The sequence below is a fragment of the Hemiscyllium ocellatum genome, chromosome 15, assembly GCF_020745735.1.
Source record: "Hemiscyllium ocellatum isolate sHemOce1 chromosome 15, sHemOce1.pat.X.cur, whole genome shotgun sequence".
In the NCBI taxonomy this organism is placed as follows: domain Eukaryota; kingdom Metazoa; phylum Chordata; class Chondrichthyes; order Orectolobiformes; family Hemiscylliidae; genus Hemiscyllium; species Hemiscyllium ocellatum.
In genome coordinates this window covers 61,387,520-61,412,518 of record NC_083415.1, presented here as the reverse complement: position 1 = coordinate 61,412,518, position 24,999 = coordinate 61,387,520, and the positions used below count along the sequence as shown (strand labels likewise).

Genomic DNA, 24,999 nt, shown 5'->3' with positions numbered 1-24,999 from the left:
TTCGAATGGGAGCGATTACTGGCCCTGATTACACATCCCAACACCACAAAAGTTTTCATTTGTGAAAGGAAATTTCTCTGAAGAATTTACTGCGTCAGTCAGTCACAACTTGAACATTTCCTGTGGTCTCGAGCACAACTGAGTGACTGTTAGTGACAGCCCACACGGTGGTGGCTTTCACTTTAGCTCACTCTCAGTCCTTCCAGGAGTTTTTCCTCATTCATGACAAGGTGCCAACTAACCCACAGGATGAAGCGGAGGCTGGTGCTCCCTTTCCTGTTTGGTACCTGGAACTCTGAGTGAGGAGCTTCTTTTCTGAGAAAGGGAAAAACAAGCAGAGGCCAAGGAAGCTACTGACATTAGATTAGATTAGTGTAAAAAGTGAGGTCTGCAGATGCTGGAGATCAGAGCTGAAAATGTGTTGCTGGTTAAAGCGCAGCAGGTCAGGCAGCATCCAAGGAACAGGAAATTAGATTAGATTAGATTAGATTACTTACAGTGTGGAAACAGGCCCTTCAGCCCAACAAGTCCACACCGATCCGCTGAAGCGCAACTCACCCAGATCCATTCCCCTACATTTACCCTTCACCTAACACTACGGGCAATTTAGCATGGCCAATTCACCTAACCTGCACATCTTTGGATTGTGGGAGGAAACCGACGCAGACACGGGGAGAATGTGCAAACTCCACACAGAGAGTTGCCTTTTATCCCATAACAGACAAGGATTTGTACACACATTCACACAACAGTTCCAATATTGGGAGGCAGGGAAGGACTCCCACAGGAATTTGCTTTTTGACCTTTTCCAGAACAACCTCTTGAAATGAAGTGTTTAAAAAAGATATTCCCTACCTCCAATTTTACTTCCCTGTTGAGATTGTGGATAATTGATGTTTACAAAGATACATATACAATTACTGAATCATACAGAAGCAAACCCTTCAGTTCAAACAGTTCGTGCCAACCATGTTACTGAACTAAACTAGTCACACCTGCCTGCATTTGGCCTATTTCCCTCCAAACATTTCTTATTCATCTACTTATTTAAATGTCTTTTAGTTGTTGTAACTGTACCTACATCCACCACTTCCACACACGAATTACTGTGTTAAAAACATGCCCCTCTTGTTAAAATCTTTCTCTTCTCACCTGAAAAAAGTCAAACCTGCCTCATCTTCTTTGAGTTTGAATCAACAGAATTTGCATTAGTGCAGCATCCTTACCAGAATAAAATGACCCAGAATGCTTCACAGCAGCATCAAACAAATCTCTGACGCTAAACCACTTAAGGAGATGAAGGGCTTTTGCCCGAAACGTCGATTTTCCTGTTCCTTAGATGCTGCCTGACCTGCTGTGCTTTTCTAACACCACTCCAATCTTGACACTTACGGAGATGTCTGGGCAGGCAAAATAAAAGCTTAGTCAAAGAGACTTTTTTTTTAAGAAGAACCTTAAAAGAATTCAAGATAGAGAGGTGAGAGAAATGGAAAGGAATTCCAAAGTTTACAGTCCAGGTAGTTGAAGGCATGGCCACTAATGGTGGAGTGTTTAAATTCCACTCTTGGTAGGGAGGTTACAGACATAAGGAGGACCGAGTACTTAGAGATGATTCAAGGCATTTGCAACTACTCTGCTGACACATCTCTTATGGTTCTCTGACCTGAGTCATTTAAACTCTCACTTCAAAACAATCTTCCCTCACTGTCAGAATCAAAGTACCTTACGATATGTTTATTTCAGGTAATCTTGATAATGAAAGGAATTGAGTGCAATAGTGGAGAATGTTTGGCTCATTTTACTACTTCAGGAATACTTTGTAGAGTTACTGACAATCACAGCTTAGAATATATATCCTGCCCTGAAATTAACAACAGAGCTGATTCACTAGACTGATACCTAAAGTTCAAGGGATAAATGATGAGGCCAGATTACATAATTTAGCCTGGCTTTAATAGGACATAGACGATTAACTGGTAAATTAACTGAACATTTTTGGATTTGCAAAGAATTTGTCGGTTAACTTGTGAAGAAAGTTTATGATATATTATTTGGGAGCTTGTGTTTTATAGTGGACTAGACCATGAATAGCTTTAAGTCGTATTTCCATAATGTGCGCGCAAATTCAATTCACTCCATATGATGTCAACACCTGGTTGGAGACACTGGAAACTGCACAGGCTATAGGCCCTGACTACATTCCACCAATAGTACTGAATACTTCTGCTCCAGAATTTGCTCTCCTTCCAGTACCGTTACAACACTGACCTCTACCTGACAATGTAGAAAATTGCTCAGGTACATCCAGTATACAAACATCCAAACCCAGCCAATTACCGAGACATCAGTCTGTTCTTGATCATCAGTAAAGTGATGGACGGTGTCAGTAACAGAGCTAACAAGCTGCATCTGCTCAGCAATAACCTGCTCAGTGGCGCCCAGTTTGGGTTCCCCCAGGGCCACTCAGCTCCTGACCTTGGGTCAATCATGGAGAAAACAGCTGGATTCCAGAGGGTGAGGGGAGAGGGACAGCCCTTAACATAAAGGCTGCATTCGACCGAGTGTGGTACCAAGGTGCCCCAGCAAAACTGGAATCGACGAGTACTGGGGCAAACTCTCCGCTGGTTGGAATCGTACCTGACACATAGGAACATAGCTGTCGGTGTTAGAGGTCAGTCACCTCAGCTCCAGGGCATCTCTGCAGGAGTTCCTCAGGATAGTGTCCACGGCCCAAACATCTTAAGCTGCTTCATCAATGATCACAATATCAGAATTGGGGATGTTTGGCAATGATTGTACAATGTTCGGCACCATTCCTGACTCCTCAGATACTGAAAACAGCACTTCTTAAAATTCAACAAAAGTTGGACAACATCCAGGCCTGGCCTGACAAGAGGAAAGCAACATTTGTGCCACATAAATGTCAAGCAATGGCCATCTCTAATTAGAAACAATCTAACACCGGCTCTTGACATTCAATGGTATTGCCATCACTGACTCCCCCACCATCAACATCCTTGGGGTTACCATTGACCAGAAATTCAAATGGACTCTTCACATAAACAACATGGCTATGAGATCAGATCACAGGCTGGGAATACTGCAGCAAGTAACTCACTTCCTGACTCCACGATCTATAAGGTACAGGTCAGGAGCTCCAACAACACAAGAAACTTGACACTATCCAGGACAAAACAGCCAACTCAAATGGCACCACACCCACTCCCTCCATCAACGACACTCAGTAGCAACAGTGTGCACCATCGACAAGATGCACTGCAGAAATTCACCAAAGATCTTTAGAAAGCATCCCTCAGACCCTGGACAACTGCCAGCTAGAAGGACAAGGGCAGCTGACACTTGGGAACCACCACCTGCAAGTTTCTCCCCAAGCCACTCACCATCCTGACTTGGAAATATATCGCTGTTAGTTCACTGTCACTGATTGTGGAATTCCCACCCTACCCGGCATTGTGGGTAAACCCACAGCTGATGGACTGCAGCAGTTTAAGAAGGCAGCTCACCGTCACCTTCTCAAGGGCAACTAGGGATAGGCAATAAATGCTGGCCTGCGACTCCCATATCCCATGTGTTAAAACATTATGGTCTTCGGACCACGAACGAACATTTTCTTGGACAATAATTATTGAAATGGGGTAGTGAATGGCGGGATCAGAGGGATGGGGGCACAGTACAAGTTTGAAAGTAATTGCGTGGCGTAATAAGGCCATATGCTGGTAGTTCTCCTATAACGCCGCAGCTGCATTCCAGCGAAACCTCACTTAATAGGAATATTGGGGCCAATGGTAAAGGTGGGGTTAGGGACAGACCAGCAGAAAATCTTACTCACGACCGCTCAAAATTCACCAAAAGTCTAATACAAAGAATAGCACAGCCTAAATGAAGGTTGAAATCATATTTATTAATGAAACAACAGTAAATTTAACACAGTAAATTAGAAAATGTAAGAACCCTGCTTTCTGTGCAGTACCTCTCACAGAAAGCTGCTCTGTCCACAGCTGACATCAGCGCATGTACAGAACCAAGTGCCTGAACCGATCCCTGCGGGAATTGCATTGTTGCAAAATGAGGTAAGTTTTCTTGAAAATACCACTGCCTAATTCTTTAGCGTTGTTACAGCCAAATCCTGCTGCTGAAACCTGTGTAATCCCAGAACTACCTGTATATAAAGTGGAAATGACCAGCAGAGAAGTTACTTTAAACCTGTATTAAACTTTGATTAGGCCACATTTGGCATCCTGTGAAAGGTTCTGGCTTGCATATTATAAGAAGAATATAAAGATCAAGTTGCCACACTCAGAGGACCATCATTAGAGAGAGATGATCTGTGGTGGTTTAATTGGACAGTCACCATAAGTGTGGTAAGGGGTGAGATGGAGATAGTGACACTCTGCATCACTAATCAGCTATCCAGTCAACTGAAGCTAACTGAATGTGAGGACACGGCAGATGGTGCAGAAACTATTAACTCAAACAACTGCAGCATCAAGAGCTTACAAAATCCCATAAATATCAAGGAGCTGATCGGTTTTTAACAGCACTATTTGGGAAAGGAATATAACTGCAGAGTCCACATAACTCTTGCTCCTTGCCAAAAACCATCTTGGGATTTTTAACATCGGGAGCACTTGTATACAGTCTGTAAGGCAGCTCCACCAACATGGCAATCCCTCATGACTCTGATTCTCAGCTCCTGATTTTCCAAAGCCATTCCACCATTGACAGGTCACAAAGTCAGGGTGAAGTACTCTCCCTGCCTGGATGAGCGCAGCTACAACAACACTGAAACGTTTCAACATGAATAACATCCTGGACAATCAGTGCACCTCATATGTGGGGGGGAATTTTAAAAAACCGTTCCTTTTGGCTTCAAGACCTCTCCCCTCAAGTAACGCATCCAAACCAGAGACTGCCAAATAGGAATAATTCCAGACTGGCCCAGGAGTCTAGCTATTGATACTGTTATTCCTTGGGCTGTTTTTTTACCTGATTCTTGGATAGTAGGATCTTCCTGTCAACAGAATTATCACTGGAAACTTCAGGGATCTCCTACAGTTTTAACTAAATAGAACAGTGACATCTGTACAACAGCAGGTGTCACCATATTCCCAGCAACAGGGACCACTGCAGTCAGAAACATTGCAACTACAACTGTCCATTCGGAGCAGAAATGTAAAGCTCAGCTGGTTGAGAGAGTCCAGAGGTAAACAGATTAGGAGTTAGCAAACCTAACTCCTTTATGTAAAAAGAGGATCAGAAAGAAGGAAACTACAAACACTTAGCATCTGTCAGAGAGAAATTGTTAGAAGCTATTATTAAAGAATTTACAGCAGGGCATTTAGCTAAACATAGAACATAGAACATAGAAGGATACAGCGCAGTACAGGCCCTTCGGCCCTCGATGTTGCGCCGACCGAATCCTACCTAACCTATACTAGCCCAATAACTTCCAAATGCCTGTCCAGTGCCCGCTTAAATGACCATAAAGAAGGAGAGTTCACCACTGATACGGGCAGGGCATTCCATGAACTCACAACCCGCTGTGTGAAGAATCTACCCCTAACATCTGTCCTATACCTACCACCCCTTAATTTAAAGCTATGTCCCCTAGTAACACCTGACTCCATTAGCGGTAAAAGGTTCTTAGTATCTACCCTATCTAAACCCCTAATCATCTTATACACTTCTATCAGATCTCCCCTAAACCTTCTCTTCTCCAATGAGAACAGCCCCAAGTGCCTCAGCCTTTCCTCATAAGATTTTCCTACCATTCCAGGCAACATCCTGGTAAACCTCCTCTGCACTCGTTCTAAAGCTTCCACATCCTTCCTATAGTATGGCGACCAAAACTGCACACAATACTCCAGATGAGGCCGCACCAGAGTCTTATACAACTGCAACATGACCTCAGGACTCCGGAACTCAATTCCTCTGCCAATAAAGCCCAGGAAGTTCAATGTAATCATGCAATGTCAGATTGTTTTGTTAAAGGGAATCATATTTGACTCATCTATGGGAGTTCTTAGAGGAGGTAACATGTACTGTATAGAAAGGGGAACCAGTGGATGCCCTGGACTTAGATTTTATGAAAGCTTAAATAAGTTGCCGCATCAAAAGGTTACTGAGGAAGGTAAAAAGCCTATGGTGCAGGAGCAACATAATGATGTGGATGGAAGATTAGCTGGTCAACAGGAAACAGAGGATAGGTATAAATGGATCTTTCTCAGGTTGGCAAAATGTAATGAGTGGTGTGCTACAGCATCAGGGCTGGAACCTCAACTGTTATATAAATTATAAAGTGGCTCCGATGAAAGAACAGAAGGTGTGCAAAATTTGCTGACAACCGGAAGACAGATAGAAAAGTAAGTTGTGAAGACATAAGGAGACTACAAAAAGATACAGATTGAATCATAGAATCCCTAGTGTGCAAACAGGCCCTTTGACCCAGCAAGTCCATACTGACCTTCTGAACATTATCCCACCCAGACTCATTCCCCTATTACTCTACATTTAACCCTAACTAACGCACATAACCTACAAATCCCTGAACACTATGGGTTACTTAGCATGGCCAATTTACCTGACCTACATGTCTTTGGATTGTGGGAGGAAACTGGTGCACCTGGATGAAACACATGCAGACAGTTCCTACAGCCTGAGGCTGGGATTGAACCCAGGTCCCTGCTGTTGTGAGGTAGCAGTGCTAACCACTGAGCCGCAGTGCCTCCCTATCGGATGAGAGTGGGCAAAGATGTGGCAAGCAGTGTGCAATGTTGGAAAATGTGAAATTGTCCAAATAGCAGAAGTAGAAAACACAAGTAAACATGTGAATTATTGTAGAGTTAAACAGGGCACTGGTGAGACCACAGCTGGAATACTGGGCACAGTATTAGTTTCTTTATTTAAGGAAACATAAAAATACATTGAAGGCAATGCAGAGAGGGTTTACCAGACTAATATGTGGAACAGGTGGGCTGTCCTATGAGGAAAGTTTGTCAGGATCGCTGTGCATCACCAGAGTTTAGAGGAGAAAGGTGTGGCTTGTCTGAAACTTATATGATAGCGAGGAGTCGGAGATATCAGAGAACACCTTTTAAAGGAAAATCCAGAAATTGGGTCACTGTTTAAAAATCAGGAGCCACCCATTTATTCAAAGATGATACATCTTTTGTTTTTCTCAGAGGATCGTGAGTCTTTGGAATTCTCTTCCTGAAACTGTGGTGGAAGTAGGAACTGTGCATATTTCTCAGACAGAGTTAGACAGATTATTGTTAAGCAAGGGCATGTGAGGTTACCAGAGCAAGGCGGGAATATGGATTTGAGGTTAGAATGAAATCAGCCATGATCTTATTGAACAGCAGAGCAGGTCTGCATCCATCCCACCAGGTGGAGAGTATTCTCTCACATTCCTTACTTATGCCTTGGAGATGGTGGACAGGCTTTGAGTGGTGAGGAGGTGGGTCACTGGTCACCTCCAGGATATTGATAGATGAAGTGTAGTTACTCTAATGCCATTGAGGGTGACAGCTGTATTCTCTCTTGTTGGAAATAACCATTACTCGGTGAGTTGTTGTATTACATCTTGTACACACTACAGACTTGTATAGCATGAATGCTATTCAACACTTATCAGCCCAAGCCTGAACATCCAAGTCTTGCTGCATTTGGACATGGACTGCTTCAGGGCCTGAGGAGTCATAAGTGGTGCTGAACATTGATGAATCAGTGAACACCCTTACTTCTAACCGAATGACCTCAATGGGGACACAAAGACCTCGAGGTATTATCGCTAAATTGTTAACCCAGAGACCCAGGTTCAAATCCCACCACAACAGGTGTTGCAATTTGAAATCTATAAAAAATCTGGAATTAAGATTCTAATGACGACCATGAATCCATTTTCGATTGTTGGAAAAATCCGTTTGGTTCACTGATATCCTCTAGGGAATGAAACTGCCATCCTTCCCTGGTCTGGCCTACACGTGACTCCAGACCCACAGCAATGTGGCTGACTCTCAACTGCCGTCAGGGCAATTAGGATTGGGCATTAAACACTAGCCTTGCCAGAGACATCTGTCCCATGAATGAAGTATGATGGAAGGAAGGGTACTGATGAAGCAGCTAAAGATAGACAAATGCTGAGGAACTCCTGCAGTGATGCACTGGAGCAAAGGTAACCAACCTCCAACAAATGCCCTTTAAACCAATTAAATTCCTGACGTTCTGACACTGATAGAAGCGTTGGGTGGGGAGGGGGGGGGGGCACACACCCAATGCCACTCTTACCCTGATGACCACCTTTGAATGTGGCTGCGCCAAGCTGCGCGTAGAGCCTCGTACACAAACACCAAGTGTCACTCCACACTGAGGTTCTACCTGTCCCTGGTATTGCAAATGATGGGACTAGCCTAGGGCTGCAGAACGCACCAAGTAGTTCATCCATCCCCTACAACCTGTCCTTCATGGAGACATTTGCAAAGAGAAACATTTTTGATCATAAAGTCCATCAGGAAGTGTCCAGCATTTAGAAACCTCAAGACCCTGTGGGAAAAGAAGAAAGCAGAACCTGTTGGGTGGTTCCCTGAGCAGACTGTCAAAGTCATTTAGCAGAATGCCTCATCACCAAAACTTTCTAACAAGCACCAAAACATGGCCTGGCTGGTGTGAGACGGGCACTACCAGTGAAATCCACCATGTATGCCCAGTCAGCCTGTGCCACCGCATGCCATCCTTGAAGTGACTGCTTAGGAGAGGGAGGGGGTAAATGTGGCTTTGCAAAGGAAGTTTGGAGAAAGATGCAGCGGTTTTTGTCACGTCTCACCCCAAGCAGCTCCCATGACGCAGGACTCTGTGCTCTACAGTCTGTTCCCCAGGACGCACACCGAGACAAACAGCGAGTGCACCTGGAGGACCATCAACTCGGCGAAAGTCACTCTTTGGTCTGCCCAAATTGTTTTGGTCTTCCAGAGCAAGGAGTTGACAACAACTGAGTGTGGCAGACTGGCACATTCCAAGGCCCATGACTATATGCTGAGGGATGTGCTAAAGACTGGTGCAGTGGAGAAAGACCATGGTCTAAAGTCTTTCACCTGAAGTTAAACGGGAGTCCCTTCAGTTATCAGACCCTTCCACTGCCTCGATGTATATAAATATAATCTTGTACATGGAAGAGATGTTTTTGGTTTGCTTACAGGAGAAAGTCAAACTCCAATGTTTGTTTGCTTCTTCAATTCTACTGTACAGAACCGAACTGCTGTAGTGACTACACATATAAAGATATTATAAAGCATATTTGTAAAATTTTAAAAAAGGAACAAGTACTTTCTGTTTACTGTCATTTCCTGCATTCATAAATCATTCATAAGGCAACCATTACTAGTTTTCAACTTTACCTCCTGAATTCTAGGTAATTGCATCATAAACAGGGGACAGAACATTTCAGTTACAAAACCAGTCATTTTTATAAAAGAACTTATAATATTTAAATCCATACTTGTAGGGTTCAACATGAACACTGGGTTACTGAACTGAGAGAACTATAATTAATTTTGCCACGAACCCAGTGAAGTGTTGTTTGTATCTGGATCGGTTACTGTGAATGCACTCCCAGTCCAGAGCATTGTCACTGGACTATCAGTATACAAGGTACTGCCAAAAACCAAGGCCCTTCTCTACGTGAACGACTCTACCTGTGCTCAGGGGATTTGTGTTACTTTGCAAGTTTTTCGCTTAATTTAATGCAAACATCTGGATGGTAAACCCATAGCCTAAAGTAAAACTTCCAAAAATGTAGCTTTTATGGTTCTGATTAATCATCGAGAACTTTCATCATTCAAGATGGAACCAGTGTGATGAACACAAACTATGACAGGATACAGAAGACAGTGAGCAGTAGGAAGGACTGGGGAATGAAAAGTGATTATGGAAATCTCATTCCCATAGATGAAAAGTATGATTGACATTTAAATTCTAAAGGTTATTCTTAATGCAATCTCTGATGAGCTGTTTTGCCTTTTCGAAAACAGTGGCACTGGAAGACCCAGTCTGTGCTGATTGGGCACTACCTTAATCTCTTTCTGCAAAAAGATGACTTCACTGTTTCATTATTCATTAGGGCAAACAACGGATCCCGCTCCCAAAGGAGATAATGACAGAACAACTGGCATTCAGGTTGTAAGTTTGCTTGCAAAAATTGCAAACCACTGCATTGATTCAATCAAATATAAATTACATCTATTTCTTTCTATTTGCTCTTGGAGTGTGAGCATAGCCCATGAGACCAGTGCTTTACTGCCCACTCTGTGGAGTGATACAATCTAGCTATAACCCAAGAAAGAATGTGGTTGGTATTCAATGTTTGGGAGGAACAAGCAACTTTTGACATTTGAGAATCGATGCTCTCCATCACGAGGGGTTTCCCCACCTTATTTCAAGGTTCTTTGTAGACTAATGCATACAGACAGACTACTATGAATAATGAACTCCATCATTAGCTAGTCTAATGACAACCATGAATCGACTGTTAATTGTTGTAAAAATCCTTGTTTCAGAAATGTCCTTTTGAGAAGAAAATCTGACTTTTGTCCAATGTGCGATTCACAGAAATATTGTCCCTGAAATGGCTGATCAAACCATTCTAAGAAAAGTTATAATTTCCAAAAGATAGCAAAAGCAGGATGACAACAGCAAATCGAGCGCTGTTGATTCCTGTCAATCAAGCAAAGTCACCTTTCCTAGAACTTTACTGGTTACTTGACCCAAAATGGTGAGGACGAGTAAAGTTACAACCGGGCTAGTTCATATTCAAGGTAAGACAATTTTGCAGACAGTACTAATCCTCCCGGAAGGACAGACACAGCAGGTGTGGCAGTACAGTGATGTACAAGCAGCTATGCAGGAGGTGGTTGCTCTGGGAGTTCTGGACCCCATGAAGCTGCATTGCTTAGGTCAGCTATGGCCAAGAAAATCTCTTGCTGATTATCCCCCATCTTCACCATTTCCCCCTCCTGATTATCCCCCATCTTCACCATCCCCCCTCCTAATTATCCCCCATCTTCACCATCCCCCCTCCTAATTATCCCCCATCTTCACCATCCCCCCTCCTGATTACCCCCATTTTTACCATCCCCCCTCCTAATTATCCCCATCTTCACCATCCTCCCTCCTGATTATCCCCCATCTTTACCATCCCCCCTCCTGATTATCCCCCATCTTCACCATCCCCCCCTCCTGATTATCCCCCATCTTCACCATCCCCCCTCCTGATTATCCTCATCTTTACCATTCCCCCCCACTCCTGATTACCCCTACCTGCACCATTCCCCCTCCTGATTATCCCCCATCTTCACCATCTCCCCCTTTCTGATTATCCCTCATCTTCACCACCCCACCCGATTAGCCCCATCTTCACCCCCCCTCCTGATTATAATACATCTTCACCATGCCCCCCCGCTGATTATCCCCATCTTCACCACCCCCCACCCCTGATCAACCCAACTTTCACCATTCCCTTCCTGATAATCCCCCATCTTCACCATCTCCCCCCTCCTGATTACCCCTACCTGCACCATCCCCCCTCCTGATTATCCCCCATCTACACCATCCCGCTCTCCTGATAATCCCCCATCTTCACCACCCCCCCCCTCCTGATTACCTCCAGCTTCACCACCCCCCGAAAAACCCCCTCCTGATTATCCCCCATCTTCACCATCCCCCCCTCCTGATAATCCCCCATCTTCACCATCACCCCCTCCTGATTATCCCCCATCTTCACCATCTCCCCCTCCTGATTGTCCCCCATCTGAACCAATCCCGATTACCCCCAACTTCACCACGTCCCCTCCTGATTATCCCCCATCTTCACCATCACCCCCCTCCCGATTATCCCCCATCTTCACCATCACCCCCTCCTGATTATCCCCCATCTTCACCATCACCCCCTCCTGATTATCCCCCATCTTCACCATCTCCCCCCTCCTGATTATCCCCCATCTTCACCATCTCCCCCTCCCGATTATCCCCCATCTTCACCATCACCCCTCTCCTGATTATCCCCCATCTTCACCTCCCCCTCTCCCGATTATCCCCCTTCTTCACCAACCCCCTGATTACCCCCATCTTCACCTCCCCCCCTCCCGATTATCCCCCTTCTTCACCAACCCCCTGATTACCCCCAGTTTCACAACACCCCCTCCTGATTATCCCCCTTCTTCACCAACCCCCTGATTATCCCCATCTTCACAACACCCCCTCCTGATTACCCCCAGCTTCACCATCCCTCCCTCCTGATTATCCCCCATCTACAACACTCCCCACCATCCTGATTACCCCATCTTCACCCCCCCCGATTACTAACTTCACTCCCCCCGATTATCCACATCTTCACAATATCTCTCTTATGATTATCCCCCATCTTCACCATCCCCCTTCCTGATTATCCCCCATCTTCACCATTCCCCACCCTCCTGATTATCCCCCATCTTCACCATCCCACCCTCCTGATTGACCCCCATGTTCACACACCCCCCTCCTGATTACACCCATCTTCACCCCCCCCCGATTAGCCCCATCTTCACCCCCCCTCCTGATTATAATACATCTTCACCATGCCCCCCCTGCTGATTATCCCCATCTTCACCACCCCACACCCCTGATCAACCCAACTTTCACCATCCCCTTCCTGATAATCCCCCATCTTCACCATCTCCCCCCTCCTGATTACCTCCAGCTTCATCACCCCCCGAAAAACCCCATCCTGATTCTCCCCCATCTTCACCTGCCCCCCCGAATATCCCCCATCTTCACCATCCCCCTCCTGATTATCCCCATCTTCACCATCCCCCCTCCTGATTACCCCCATCTTCACAACACCCCCTCCTGATTATCCCCCATCTTCACCGCCCCTCTCCTGATTATCCCCATCTTCCCCATCCCCCCTTCTGATTATCCCCCATCTACAACACTTCCCACCATCCTGATTACCCCATCTTCACCCCCCCCGATTACTAACTTCACCACCCACCCCGATTATCCACATCTTCACAATATCCCTCTCATGATTATCCTCCATCTTCACAACACCCCCCTCCTGATTTTCCATCTTCACCATCCACCCCCCCAATTATCTTCCATCTTTACCATCCCTCCCTCATGATTATCCCCCATCTTCACCATTCCCCACCCTCCTGATAACCCCCATCTTCACCACCTCCTCCTGATTATTGAGGTTTTCATCATCTAGCTTCCTGATTATGCCCCATCTTTACCACTCCCCTCCCTCCAGATTACCCCCATCTTCACCAACCCCTATTACTCTCTTCACCACCCCTCTCCTGATTATCCCCATCTTCACCTTCCCCCCCTACAGATTATCCCCCATCTTCACCATCCCCCATTCCCGATTACCCCACCTTCACCACCACCACTCCTGATTACCCCATCTTAATCCACACCCGCGATTATCCCCATCTTCACAACACTCCCTTCCTGATTACCCCATCTTCACCATCCCCCCCACCTGATTATCCCCCATCTTTACCATACCCTTACCTGATTATCCCACATCTTCACAACACCCCCAACCCGATTACCCCCATCTTCACCACACTCTCTTCCTGATTATCCCCTATCTTCACCATCCCCCTTCCTGATTATCCATCTTCACCATACCCCCTCCTGATTATCTTCCAGCTTCACCATCCCTCCCTCATGATTATCCCCCATATTCACCATCCTGATTACCCCCATCTTCGCCACCCCCCTGATTACTAACTTCACCACCCCCCTTCCTGATTATCCATCTTCACAACACCCCCCAGATTATCCCCCATCTTGACCATCACCCCCCTCCTGATTATCCCCCATCATCACAACACCTCTCACCTGATTACCCCCATCTTCACCTCCCCCACTCCCGATTACCCCCATCTTCACCACACTCCCCTCCTGATTACCCCCATCTTCACAACACCCCCTCCTGATTACCCCCATCTTCACAACACCCCCTCCTGATTATCCCCCATCTTCCCCATCCCTCCCTCCCGATTATCCCCCATCTACAACACTCCCCACCATCCTGATTACCCATTCTTCACCCCCCTGATTACTAACTTCACCACCCCCCCGATTATCCACATCTCCACAATATCCCTCTCATGATTATCCTCCATCTTCACCATGCCCCCTCCAGATTATCCCCCATCTTCACCATCCCCACTCCCGATTACCCCCATCTTCACCATCCCCCCCCTTCCTGATTATCCCCATTCACCATTCCCCACCCTCCTGATAACCCCCATCTTCACCACCACCCTCGATTACCTCCATCTTCACCACCACCTCCTGATTATTGAGATTTTCATCATCTAGCTTCCTGATTATGCCCCATCTTTACCACTCCCCTCCCTCCAGATTACCCCCATCTTCACCATCCTCCCCTCCTGAAGATGGGGGATAATCATCTCCCCCCCCCCTCCTGATTATCCCCCATCTACACCATCCCCCCTCCAGATTATCCTCCATCTTCACCATCCCCCCCTCCTGATTAACTCCATCTTCACCACCTCTCTCCTGATTATCCCCCATCTTCACCACCCCCCTCCTGATTACCCCCAACTTAAACCACACCCGCGATTATCCCCATCTTCACAACACCCCCAACCTGATTACCCCATCTTCTCCACCCCCACTCCCGATTACCCCCATCTTCACCACACTCTTCCTGATTATCCATCTTCACCATACCCCCTCCTGATTATCTTCCAGCTTCAGCATCCCTCCCTCATGATTATCCCCCATATTCACCATTCCCCACCATCCTGATTACCCCCATCTTCACCACCCCCCTGATTACTAACTTCACCATCTCCCCTCCTGATTATCCACCATCTTCACCTTCCCCCACCTGATTACCCCCATCTTTACCATCCCCCCACCAGATTATCCCCACCTGATTATCCCCCATCTTCATGAACTCCCAATTACTGCCATCTTCACCACCCCCCTTCCTGATTATCCATCTTCACCAACCCTCCTGATTATCCATCTTCACCAACCCTCCTGATTATCCCCATCTTGACCATCCGCCCCTCCTGATTATCCCCATCTTCACCATCGTTCCTGATGATCACCATCTTCACCATCCCCCCTCCTGATTATCCCCCACCTTCACCTTCCCCTCTCCTGATTACCCCCATCTTTACCATCCCCCCGCCAGATTATCCCCATCTTCTCAACACCCCCCAGCTGATTATCCACCATCTTCACCATGCCCCCTCATGATTATTCTCCATCTTCACCATCCCCCGCTTCACCATCACCCCTCCTGATTATCCCCCATCTTCACCACCCCCCTTCCTGATTATCCATCTTCACCACCCCCCCGATTATCCCCCATCTTCACCATTCCCCCTCCTGATTACCCCCACCTTCACTATTCCTCCCTCATGACAATCCCCCATTTTCACCATCTTGCCCGTCCTGATTATCCCCCATCTTCACCATCCCCCCTCCTGATTATCCCCCATCATCACAACACCCACCCTCCTGATTACCCCATCTTCACAACACCCCCTTTTGATTACCCCCATCTTCACAACACCCCCTTCTGATTATCCCCCATCTTCCCCATCTCCCCGCTTCACCATCCCCCCCCGATTAACCCCCATCATAACACTGCCCTCCTGATTACCCCCATCTTTACGATACCACCCTCCTGATTATCCATCTTCACCACCCCCCCGATTATCTTCCATTTTCACCATCCCTCCCTCATGATTATCCCCCATCTTCACCACCTCCCCACCTGATTATCCCCCATCTTCACCATCCCCCCTCCTGATTATCCCCCATCTTCACTATCCCCCCTCCTGATTATCCCCATCTTCACCACCCCCTCCCCCCGATTATCCGCCATCTTCACCACCCCCTCCCCCCGATTATCCGCCATCTTCACCACCCCCTCCTGATTATCCCCCATCTTCACAACACACCCCTCCTGATTATCCCCCATCTTCACCATCTTCCCGCTTCACCATCACCTCTCCTGATTATCCCCCATCTTCACTATCCCCCCTCCTGATTATCCCCCATCTTCACCATTTCTCCCCCCCGATTATCCCCATTCTTCACCATTCCCCACCCTCCTGATTATCCCCCATCTTCACCCCTCCTCATTATCCGCATCTTCACCATCCCCCTTCCTGATTATCCATCTTCACCATCCCCCCTTGATTATCTCCCATCTTCTCCATTCCCCACCATTCTGATTTCCCCCATCTTCACCACCCCCCCGATTATCCCTATCTTCATAACACCCCCTTCCCGATTACTCCCACTTTCACCATTCTCCTCCGATTATCCCCCATCTTCACAACACCCCCCTCCTGATTCCCTCAACCTTCACCATCCAATCCTCTTGATTGTTCCCCATCTTCACCATTCCTCACCATCCTGATTACCCCCATCTTCACCACCCACCCCGATTATTAACTTCACCACCCTCCTCCTGATTATCCACATCGTCACCATTCCCCCATTGATTATCCCCCATCTTCACCACCCCCACTCCCGATTACCCCCATCTTCACCATCCCCCCTCCTGATTATCCCCCATCTTCACCATCTCCCCCTTCCCGATTATCCCCCATCTTCACGATCCCCACTTCCTGATTATCCCCATTCTTCACCATTCCGCACCCTCCTGATTACCCCAACTATAACCACCCTTGATTCCCATCTTCACCACTACCCTCGATGCCCCCCCATCTTCACCACCACCCTCAATTCCCCCTATCTTCACCACCACCCTTGATTCCCCCCATCTTCACCATCCCCCCCACTTGATTATCCCCCATCTTCACCTGATTATGCACATCATCACCATCCCCCTATTGATTATCCTCCATCTTCACCACACTCCCCTCCTAATTATACCCATCTTCACCATCCCCCCTCCTGATTATCCCCCATCTTCACCATCCCCCTCCTGATTATCCCCCATCATCACCATCCCGTCCTGATTATCCCCATCTTCACCCCCCTCGTGATTATCCTCATCGTCACCACCACCCACGATTACCCCCATCTTCACCCCCTCCTGATTATCCCCCATCTTCACCCCCCCACCTGATTATCCCCATCTTCACCCCCATCGTGATTATCCTCATCTTCACCACCACCCACTATTACCCCATCTTCACCCCCTCCTGATTATCCCCCATCTTCACCACCCCCCCTCCTGATTATCCCCCATCTTCACCATCTCCCCCAATTATCCCCCATCTTCACCATCCCCCCCCCGATTATCCCCCATCTTCACCATTCCCCCCGATTATCCCCCATCTTCACCATCCCCCCCGATTATCCCCCATCTTCACCATCCCCCCCGATTATCCCCCATCTTCACCATCCCCCCCGATTATCCCCCATCTTCACCATCCCCCCCCGATTATCCCCCATCTTCACCATTCCCCACCCTCCTGATCATCCCCATCTTCACCACCCACCCTGATTACCCTCATCTTCACAACCCCCCCATTATCCCCATCTTCACCATCCCCCGAATAACTCCATCCTGATTATCCCCCATCTTCACAACACCCCCCTCCTGATTACCCCCTTCACCACCCCCACTCATGATTATCCCCCATCTGCACCATCTCCCCCTCCTGATTAATCCCCATCTTCACTACACTCCCCTCCTGATTACCCCCATCATTACCACCCTCCCTCCCGATTATCCCCCATCTTCACCATCCCCCCTCCTGATTACTCCCATCCCCACGATTATCCCCATCTTCGCCATCCCCCCCGATTACCCCCATCTTCACCACCACCCCTCCTGATTACCCCCATCTTCACCATCCCCACCCCTGAACTTTATAGTTCAGAGCAAAGAATTGTGAGAAACCTATTATTACCCATACCGATCATGGTAACACTATGCTCTGACTAATTCATTATCAAAGAAATTTATGAAACATTAATGTCACCGATTAGAAAATGCTTCACACAAGGGTCTAGCAATTGGTGGGTAGTCCTATTGATTGCCTTCCTGCACTCTTCATTGAACCAGTGTTGCTCCCTGGCTTGATGGTAATGTTAGAGCAGAGTATATGTTGGACCGTGAGGTTGAAGATTGAGATGGAATATGATACTTCCTCCACCCAAACTCAGTCTTGGTAGAAGTGAGTACCATACAATCATGGGCACATCCATAATGAGTAAGTTGGTGAGGACTGGGTCAGGTAGGATTTTCCATCATGTTGGTTCTTCCACTACCCGTCACAGACCCAGTCTCGCAGTAAGGTTTGTTAAGACTCACTTAGCTTGGTTAGTATCGATGCGAGGTATCACCTGTCTGTGATGGGGGCTGAAGTTCCCGACTCAGAATACAATTTGTATCTTTACCACCATCAGTGGTTAGTCACTTTGGTGTTCAGTGTGGAGTCGCTGATGTTAGGGTGGTGTGTAGTGATAATCAGCAAGAGGAGGGAAGTGTGGTGAAGATGGAGGTAATCACAATGGGGGGATAGTGAAAATGTTGAAGCTTAATTTCACACATACATCAGGACAGCCTCAAGAATGCCAAATTTTAGGGAATAACAATTTATGCTGTATCAGAAACAGGGTACTGACCAGATGGCAAGCAGATTCTGATTGGTCAAGGCATCTTGTAAAGAAAACATTAGAAAACAGCTATTCCCCCCAGCTTCTTTTTAAAAAAGAATTTCATCAAAAGGTGGCATGGACAATGCACAGTGTTGGCCAGGGTTTTATTTCATTGGAAAGGCACAACATATTACTTTCACCCCCACCTCGGATTAGCCCCGAGTATGAACAGACTGCACAAAGGGAGGGTCACACTGTGAACATAACTGATCAACTGGCTGTTAGAGTAATAGTTCACACTTGGGCTTGTTCAGTAATTGCTGAAGTGAGCACCATGTTTAATATTGACACCACACTGACTCCCTTATTAAAGCTGTCCCACTGAATGGCATTTCACTTTTAACTGTGTTAACAAAATAATTGCTGTCTCCCACCCCTCCCCCCACCCCCGCACCATGGCTCTGGCTTTCCCTATGGCTCCCCGGGCCTCATTCTCACTTTCCACTCTTCCAGTAGACCTTGGGGCCCCTTTTCCAAACTCACATTGATGTCACGGGCTCCACCTCGTGGCACATTCCAATCAGGGAAAGACATTCTGGGAACCCAACTGCTCCCAGCAATCCCATCCTCTACCACTAGATGGAGCATGGTCCATCGAACAGCATTTCACTCCAAAGATGAGTGGAGCAATTCTTAAAAATTATATTGCACTTACTTTATGCTTAGCAATGCATTTTGTTTCAGCACATGCACAATGTGGCATTTCAAGTTTTAAATTATTTTTTCCAGGTGTGCTTTTTATGGGAAAATATGATTCTCTTGAAGTCATTTTGCTTCAAGTTACATTTGCCAGAAATGCAGTCACAGCTTTAAATGAGGACTCGCTGCTTGCTCTGAGTGTTGTAAATACAAGCTGTTGAATAAGATCAGTTGTAAATATACACACGCATTAATCTGGAACAGGCCATGTTATCACATGGAAAGGGGAACAAGCAGAAATCTGGGGAAATTCAAATGCCAGTTATCACACCTTAACATAAAATAGGTACAGCTGCTTTCTGAACTCAGACACGCACAGATACAGAGACTGAGAGAGGGGAGACAGAAACAGAGCTGTGTGTTACCAGTATGCTGGTAAATGTCCATGCACTGTTTGAAGGGAAGGGAGAGGAGATTTAAGGAGTTGTCAGTGTAGGATCTGCTGTTGGAAGCCAGTTTAGGAACACTCAAGACACTGAGTAGAATGAGTTTTAAAAGGGACACTGGAAAACAAACCCTGGTATTGCAGGGAGGAGGGACCCTACTGTAAATCTGGGAAGGAGTATGGGATTGAATCTTCGAGGCTACATATCTGATGGGCATTTGACACAACTTACAAATGGGCCTGAAACTATTTCAGACGTTAATGAATTAAGGGAGGATTATCCTTTGGTTTGTTGCCTCAATTGGCTATTAAATGTTCAAGTGGATTTCAGTGTGTTACAGTACAAAACGTCAGGCTCACTGAAGCTCAATTTTTTTTTTAAGGGTAGCATGGTGGCTCAGTGGTTAGCACTGCTGCCTCACAGCACCAGAGTCCCAGGTTCAAATCGAGTCTCGGGTGACTGTCTGTGTGGAGTTAGCATGTTCTCCCCGTGTCTGCGTGAGTTTCCTCCAGGTGCTCCGGTTTCCTCCCACAGTTCAAAGCTGTGCAGGTCAGGGTGAATTGGCCATGCTAAATTGCCCATAGTGTTAGGTGCATTAGTCAGAGGAAAATGGGTCTGGGTGGGTTACTCTTCGGAGGGTTGGTGTGGACTGATTGGGCCGAAGGGCTGGTTTCCACACTCTAGGGGATTTAATCAAAACATGAAAGTTTATCTTGTGATTCTTTTCATTAAGCACTGGAAACTCATTCTCATTTTTAAAAGTTGCCAGTCACTATGGAGATCATAACACTTTAAATAAGATCATTCCTCATTCTGCTAAACTCCAGTCAAAAATCATATGATACCAGGTTATAGTCCAACAGGTTTACATGAAATCACAGGTGTTTGCAGCAATGCTCCTCCATCAGCTGATGACTGGGGTCTACACTCTGAAAACTTGTGATTTCAAATAAACTTGTTGGACGATAACTTGGTGTCATGTGACTTCTGACTTTGTCCACCCCAGTTCGACATCGGCACCTCCACATCATGTTAAACTCCAGACTCAGCCGCTAATCATAGGACAACCTTTTCATTCGAGGAATCAAAGTTTCCAGCGAAACTTTGCCATGTCCTCTGTGAAACAGGTACAGTTTCCTCAAATGTGGAGACCAAAACTGTGAACAGCATTCCAAGTGTGGTCTCGCCAACACCCTGTAACATTGTCACATGTGCAGTGAAGTTCTGACCCGTTAAGGAGTTAAGACTGCCAGCTCAGATTTGTTTCATTCTTGCTTACCTGCTTGCGGACATATTCCACCATCAGCTCCAGCTGTTCTGGGTCTTCACACTGCCTGTTGAAGAAGTGTCGCCATAAAGATGCAGCTAAAACACGGTCATCTGATAAAATTCCCTGAATAAAACCAAAAATGATTCATTAGTGACACAACATACAGCAGGAAAAAGAAAAACCTTCCTAGGCATGTTTGACAAAGTCAGGGATGACTGTAGACTGAGGGGTTATTGTGGTCATGCTTTGGTACCTGTCTCTGGAATAAAAATGAGTGTGCTCAAATAATACAACAAACATTAATATTTTCATTTATATATCACCGCATTCTATTTGTTGAAATAGTTCAAACTGTTTCACTCCATGTGGTTGACTCAAGGGGCAATGAGAGACAGGCAACAAATTCAGGCCTGATCAGCAACACCTTTTGAATACCCATAGTTATTAACTTAAACCAAAACATCAAAGAAATGAATGAATGAATGATGTGGAATTCTGGTTTTGGTGGGATTCATAGAGAGCAGAAAGTTGGTTTGAAGTACATCACCCCTAGTGCCTATGTTTCCAGTAAGTGCCTCAGCAGAATGGATTATCTTGCAGTGAATCAGACAAGTTCAATCTTGAACAGACTGAGAGAATAGCCTCGCTTTTCAAACATGCTCACATCAACAATATTCTTATAAGGTATCAGCTGAAGTTTGAAATTACAAATTTAAGTGTACATTCATCATGAGTGTGACACTCCTGGTGTTGTACTGAGGGAGTGCAGCATTGTGGGATCTTTCAGACAAGATATTAAACTGTGCCCGTGCCCACACCCCCCCCCCCCCCCCCCCCCCACCATCTCACAATGTTTAAGAGCAGGGAACTTTACCCTGTTATCTGAGTGACACTTCTCCACCAAATAGACTGGTTGGCGATTATCTTCTTGCTATTTGTGGGACCTTGCTAGGTGTCATTTGACAACTGTGCTCTCTACATTACAATCCTGTAAAATACTTCATCGGCAGTGAGGACTTTGGGATGCCCAGAGACAATAATCCAACAACTGCCTCTTTTCGACAGAGCTACCGCTGAGCCAGGACTGACAAGGAAATAATGGGGGGGGGGGGAAGAAGGAAAGGTGAAGAAAGAATGAAAAATATATTCTGCATATGAGGAGGAAGAAATACAATCAATGTCCAGCAGATGGCATCAGCTTCACTATCCCACTCTAATCTCGAGGTATGTTTAAAGACATGTCTGTGGCTCAACCCAGGTACCATTTCTGCTTCAAGGTCAGTTTTTATGACTAAACGCCAAATTAATACCATTTTGCACTGTGGAGCCATTCTCTGAGTAAATCCAGTAATTGTGAACACTCCTCAAACCCATTCACTGTTTGCAGAGGAGGGGGAGAGAGAGAGAGAGAGAGAGAGACAGAGAGAGAGAGACAGAGAGAGAGAGACAGACAGACAGACAAGCAGGAAGAGAGGGACACAGACAGTGAACTGGGTGAGGGTGGTGGTGGAGGGAGAGAGGAAGAGAGAGAGAGAGAGAGAGAGAGAGAGAACGATGGAATGGGATCAGGCGCCACTCGATTTCCCTTCCTGGTTCTTGGCTCATTGAAACAGGACACGTGTATATAAAAGGCAAGGAAGTGTAGAAGTGGTATTTTATGAGATTACTTCCAAATAAGACAAATCAATGCCAAGTGATTTTGGTTTAGAAACACAGTGTAGGCTTGTTCTGTCCTGAGCTTTTTGATAGAAGTTATATTATTTTAGTACTTTGCAGCTAAAGCACACAAGAGGAGTTTTTGGAAACCAAAAGAGTTCATAGAGGTAACATCCAAAGACGTGAACATCCATAATCACCAGGGCATAAACAGAATTAGGAGGTAATATAAGGTAATTTATACATCCAATTGGAAAGATGTCTTCACCCAGAGAGTGGTTACAATGTGGAAAGCTACACCTCGAGATTGTTATATTCCAAAAGAAAATACAGATAGGGATGGGGTAGCCTGTTGTCTCCTTGAACCTGATATAACATGTGATAAGATTATGGCTCATGTTATTGTGATCTCTACATTCCTGACTATACTATTCCTTTGACTCCCTTGTTAGTCAAGAGTCTAGTGCAGCTATAAAAATATTCAATGACCATGCTGGGAAATAGAATGCAACAGACTCAGGAACGGGTTTTGAGAAGATTAGTAGCTTAGGTTGAGGTTCTGGATGGAGGCTTGCTCGCTGATCTGGAAGGTTAATTTTTGGACGTCTCATCACTATACTCAGTAACATCATCAGTGAGCCTCTGGATGAAGCACTGGTGATATGGCCTGCTTTCAATTTATGTGTTTAGGTTTCACTCTCAATAGTATCCTCACATACGGATGAGGAAGGACATCACTTTGACTGGGACAACACATCCATCCTAGACATGCACGAGAATTCCTAGACCCATGGCATTCCAACCGGAACGCTATCAACAAACACATTGACTTGGATCCCATTTATGACCCCCTCGAGAAAAAGAACAGGAAATGACATCACCAACCCAAGGAAACCCAACATAAACAGAAAGCGGACCATACTCCCAGTGCTTTGTCCAGAGGCTCACTGAAGATGTTACCTAGTATCGTGATGAAATGTCTGAAAATGAACCTTACAGCTCAGTGAGCAAACTCACATCCAGAGACTCTGGAACCTTGTGAAAAAAATCATCTCCATATGAAATATGAGATTTTTAAAATGTGTCCTTAATTCTAGTCATGGAGTCATAGAGATGTACAGCACGGAAACAGACCCTTCGGTCCAACACGTCCATGCCAACCAAATATCCTAACGTAATCTAGTCCCCTTTGCTAGCACTTGGCCCATATCCCTCTAAACCCTTCCTATTCAGATACTCATCCAGATGCCTTTTCAATGTTGTAATTGTACCAGCCTCCACCACTTCCCCTGGCAACTCATTCCATACACACACCACCCTCTGTGGTGTGAAGAAATTGCCCTTTGGTCCCTTTTACATCTTTCCCCTCTCATCCTTGGGCGGCACAGTGGCTCAGTAGTTAGCACTGCTTCCTCACTGTGCCAGAGAGCTGGGTTCAATTCCCACCTCGGGCAACCGTCCGTGTGGAGTTTGCACATTCTCCCCGTGTCTGTGTGGGTTTCCTCCGGGTGCTCCAGTTTCCTCCCACAGTCCAAAGATGTGCAGGTTAGGTGAAGTGGCCATGCTAAGTTGTCCATAGTGTTAGGTGCAGGGGTAAGTGTAGGGGAATGGGTCTGGCTGGGTTGCTCTTCGGAGGGTCAGTGTGGACTTGTTGGGCCGAAGGGCCTGTTTCCACACTGTAGGTAATCTAATCTAATCCTAAACCTACACTCTTTAGTTTTGGACTCCCCCATCCCAGGGAAAAGACCATGTGTCTATTTACCCTATCCATGCCCTCATGATTTTATAAACCTCTATGAGGTCACCCCTCAGCCTGTGACGCTACAGGGAAAACAGACCCTGCCTATTCAGACTCTCCCTGTAGCTCAAATCCTCCAACCCTGGCAGCATCCTCATAAATCTTTTTTGAACCCTTTCAAGTTTCACAACATCCTTCCGTTAGAAGGAAGACCAGAATTGCACGCAATATTCCAACAGTGTACAGTCACAACATGGCTTCCCAACTCCTATCCTCAATGCTTCTCCCGAAGAGCAAAATAACTTTCATTATCCACCCTACAAAAGTCCCCTCAGGATCAAATGTTTTCTACAATATATAATGTAATTTTCTTCAATTAATACTTTTCATCATAAGACAACCTTTCATCCCAGGATTCAGTTGAGTGAACATTCTCTGCGCTGCTTCTAATGCATGGACAAGCTTTCTGAAATAAGGAGACCAAGGCTGTACAATGTTTTCCAAATAGGGTCTTGCCAACCCCTGCACAACGATAACAGGACTTCCTTGCTTTCATATTG

The 24,999-nt window shown here is 46.1% G+C and overlaps 1 protein-coding gene across 1 annotated transcript in view; it reads right to left on the bottom strand.

Annotated features, from left to right (window-relative positions):
* Window positions 1-24,999, bottom strand: part of LOC132822815 (ubiquinol-cytochrome-c reductase complex assembly factor 1) — a 127,898-nt gene that overhangs the window by 3,023 nt on the left and 99,876 nt on the right. The window contains exon 8 of the mRNA XM_060836169.1: window positions 21,055-21,168. Coding sequence (XP_060692152.1) covers window positions 21,055-21,168 — 114 coding nt within the window. The remainder of the gene's footprint in view (window positions 1-21,054; window positions 21,169-24,999) is intronic.